Raw genomic sequence first — 3,847 nt, 5'->3', positions numbered from 1 at the left:
CTCTAATGAGAGCAGTCTCAGTACTATGATACGGTCTAAATCCTGACTGGAAATCCTCACAGATACAATTTTTCATTTTTTATAAAGTCAAGTCAAATCACCTTTATTTATGTAGCAATTTTAACAATACAGATTGTGTCAAAGCAGATTTACAGTATTAAATAGGAAAATAGTGTGTCAATAGTGCAGAAGGACAATAGTAAACACTCAATTTTCAGTTAAAGGCAGTTCATCATTGAATTCAGTGATGTCATCGTCCAGCTCAGTTCAGTTTAAATAGTATCTGTGCAATCAATTAATACATTAATACATCATGTACTGATTTTATGCACAAGTTTTAGTTAATAGAATCAAGCTGTCATATAAAATCATATTTATAACATTTAAAATGATTAAAATGATTTTATAAAAGACATCTGCGTTTTTAGTTTATGATTTGATTGAACTGAAATCGGAATTAGTATATAAGTGCGCAGGATTGGAGCCTCATACAAACCGTTCGGCACTTGAACATGTTGATGCAGATGTTATTTAATGTTCATGAAGCAGTTCTGCAGGGCTCTGGTGTGTTTCAGTCAGCGCTGTGTTTGTTCAGAGAGCGTGTTGCCGTGTACGGTGGATGTGCCCACCTGTGGAGACACCTGCGGGAAGAAACTGGAATGTGGTTTACACACCTGCTCAATGCGTTGCCACAGAGGAGCCTGTGAGACCTGCCGACAGGTACACACACACACGCACACACCAGACAGCTGTTACATACACAAACACACCAGACAGCTGTTACACACACACACAACAGACAGCTGTTACATACACATACACACCAGACAGCTGTTACACACACACACACACCAGACAGCTGTTACATACACACACACACACACATACATACCAGACAGCTTTTATACACACACACACACACACACACACACCCACCAGACAGCTGTTATACACACACACACACACCAGACAGCTGTTACATATACATACACACCAGACAGCTGTTATACACACACACACCAGACAGCTGTTACATACACAGACACAACACCAGGCAGCTGTTACACAGACACACACACACCCACCAGACAGCTGTTATACACACACACACCAGACAGCTGTTACATACACAGACACACACGCACACACACACACACACACACACACCAGACAGCTTTTATATACACATGTGTGTGTGTGTGTGTTTGTGTGTGCAGGAGGTAGAAAAGACGTGTCGATGTGGCCGCTACAGCAAACTCCTGCCCTGTCATAAGGAATATCTCTGTGAGTCCAAGTGCAACAAGACACGGGCCTGCAGCCGACACCAGTGCAAGAGAAAGGTTAGTCTAACACACACACACACTCACTCTCTCTCTCACACACACACACACACACACACATTCCATCATTTCACATTCCACACACAAGAGCGTCTCATTCACACCTCACATCCACTTGCAGCACTCAGTCACACACACCTGTGAGATTGTGTGTCACTGATAGGGTGTGTGTGTTTGCAGTGTTGTCCGGGGAACTGCCCTCCGTGTGACATGAGCTGCGGTCGAATGTTGGGCTGCAGGAACCATAAATGCCCGTCCGTCTGCCACCAAGGTGAACGCTGACACACACTCATGCATGAACACGTGTTCTGAAGTTAGAACACATCATGGCTGATTGGATATTTGCAAATCTTTAGACAGTGTTTTCAGATGATCAGGCGGGCTCTTTCTATCTCAAGTGGGCGCTTCTGGGCCAAAGTTAGAGTTTAGTAGTCATAACTTGTTTTCATGATGGATTTACACGAAAATACATTAAATATTGAAGACAACAGGTTAAAATAAAATTGAAATGAATATTTAATATAGTGCATATTTTTAGCAAAATGCTTCTCTTTAAAGTTATTTTTCTTGTTAATTGTAGTCATTGAATGGCTTTCCTGAGGTAAATGTGATGTTGAGCACAAACTGTTTTATTGACATCTTTCCAAGACATGATTGATTCCAGTGAGTTGTTCGGTTTCTTCTGATGTTCATTCATGTTTATTTGCTGCTGTAACTAGTAGTAAAGAGTAAGAGACGATCACTTCACTACAGTCATCTGTCACCACGCATTAAAAATGGAAAATGGTATTTGTGTGAATTTCATAATAAAAAGGGCAGAATTTATCAGTAGACGTTGTTTCATATTAAAGTAACAAAGCACTTAAGCTTGTTGTGATTTATCAGATGGGTGTTTTGTTCACATATGAACTGGGACAGCACAGATTGATTCTTGAAATGAGAATCGATTCAAATCGAGCAGTCGTTATTTTCTGCCCAGCTGTAGGAGTTAGCGTTCCTAATCTCACCATCTCTCGGCTCTTTTATTTTTCCGAATGCATCTCTCTCTCTCTCTCACATGACGTCTGGCCTGCGTCCGGCAGAGCGTTTCCTGTGTCCAGCGGGAGTGTTTCCTGTCCTCGGGGTAGACGGGAGCATTCATGTCACTCTCGTGTGGGAGTTTGATTGGCTCTTGTGTTTGTGTCACGATCACGCTGTGCCAGAAGCGCCTCTGTGTGCTGTTATCAGTGCAGTCAGAGTCCGGCTGGTCTGCATGAATGAGCTGACCTTTTCTCAGAGCAGGAGTGTGTGTGTGGGAAAGGTAACAGAGGATAGAGGTTATCACACGCTGATGAATTGTTCGCCGATGCCTCGCACTCTCCTTTGCTTGCTGTGTGCCGAATGCAAATGTGCGTCTGGAACAACAATGTTATCTGGCAAACGCCTGCTATCTTGGCTCTGATATCCAAATGTCAAGCGGCGAGTGTGTGCCCGGATTCAGATCAGCCGTTTCTGCTTGGTGAAGCCTAGTGGTGCAATGGATCACAAAAGTCACGGTTCGGATCACACTACGGATTTTGAGTCACAGATCGGATCATTTTTTTGAATCTGCAAAAGAAAAAAAAAGTTTGCTTTTCATTTATTACTGAAAGCTTACTTTAAGTACTTCTATACTACAGCAAAAACTACTAGCTTAACTAATAAAGTCAGGAATAAAACATGAACAATTACACAAATTAAAAGCATAGATGAATACAACATAAAGTTACAAATAAAGTCAGTAACAGTAGTATTCAGGTGCCGAATTGTAATAATTAAGTGTAAAATAACACAATAGTGCTCACAACATAAGTTAAAGGGGTCATATGACATTGCTAAAAAGAACATTATTTTGTGTAATGAAATGTTTATGCGGTTTAAGTTTCAAAAAACACATTATTTTCCACATACTGTACATTATTGTTTCTCCTCTATGCCCCGCCTTTCTGAAACGCGTCGATTGTTACAAAGCTCATCGGTCTGAAAAAGCGAGGTGTGCTCTGATTGGCCAGCTATCCAGTGCGTTGTGATTGGCCGAATACCTCAAGCATGAGACGGAAATGTTACGCCCCTCACCATACTGTGATGCCCTGTCCGGCCGGAGCGACGAGACAAAAACATGAAAACCCATTATAAAGGAGGCATTTGTTGCATCCAGTGGGGACATAATTATGGATTGTCCTTCGGATGAGACGTTAAACCGAGGTCCTGACTCTCTTTGGTCATTAAAAATCCCAGGATGTCTTTCGAAAAGAGTAGAGGTGTGACCTCGGCATCCTGGCCAAATTTGCCCATTGGCCTCTGATCATCATGGCCTCCTAACAATCCCCATATCTACTGATTGGCTTCATCACTCTGTCTCCTCTCCACCGATAAGCTGGTGTGTGGTGGGCGTTCTGGCACACTATGGCTGCCGTCGTATCATCCAGGTGGATGCTGCACACTGGTGGTGGATGAGGAGATACCCCCTGACAATGTAAAGCGCTTTG

At 42.5% G+C, this 3,847-nt stretch overlaps 1 protein-coding gene across 1 annotated transcript in view; it reads left to right on the top strand.

Moving 5' to 3' along the window:
- LOC107653896 (NF-X1-type zinc finger protein NFXL1) overlaps positions 1-3,847 on the top strand; it is a 20,533-nt gene that overhangs the window by 5,868 nt on the left and 10,818 nt on the right. The window contains 3 exon segments of the mRNA XM_016440762.1: positions 596-720; positions 1,218-1,340; positions 1,521-1,611. Coding sequence (XP_016296248.1) covers positions 596-720; positions 1,218-1,340; positions 1,521-1,611 — 339 coding nt within the window.

Source organism: Sinocyclocheilus anshuiensis, unplaced genomic scaffold, assembly GCF_001515605.1.
Source record: "Sinocyclocheilus anshuiensis isolate Anshui unplaced genomic scaffold, SAMN03320099.WGS_v1.1 scaffold459, whole genome shotgun sequence".
Taxonomy (NCBI): domain Eukaryota; kingdom Metazoa; phylum Chordata; class Actinopteri; order Cypriniformes; family Cyprinidae; genus Sinocyclocheilus; species Sinocyclocheilus anshuiensis.
Note: the sequence above shows the minus strand (reverse complement) of the source record. Positions and strands in the feature narration are given on the sequence as shown.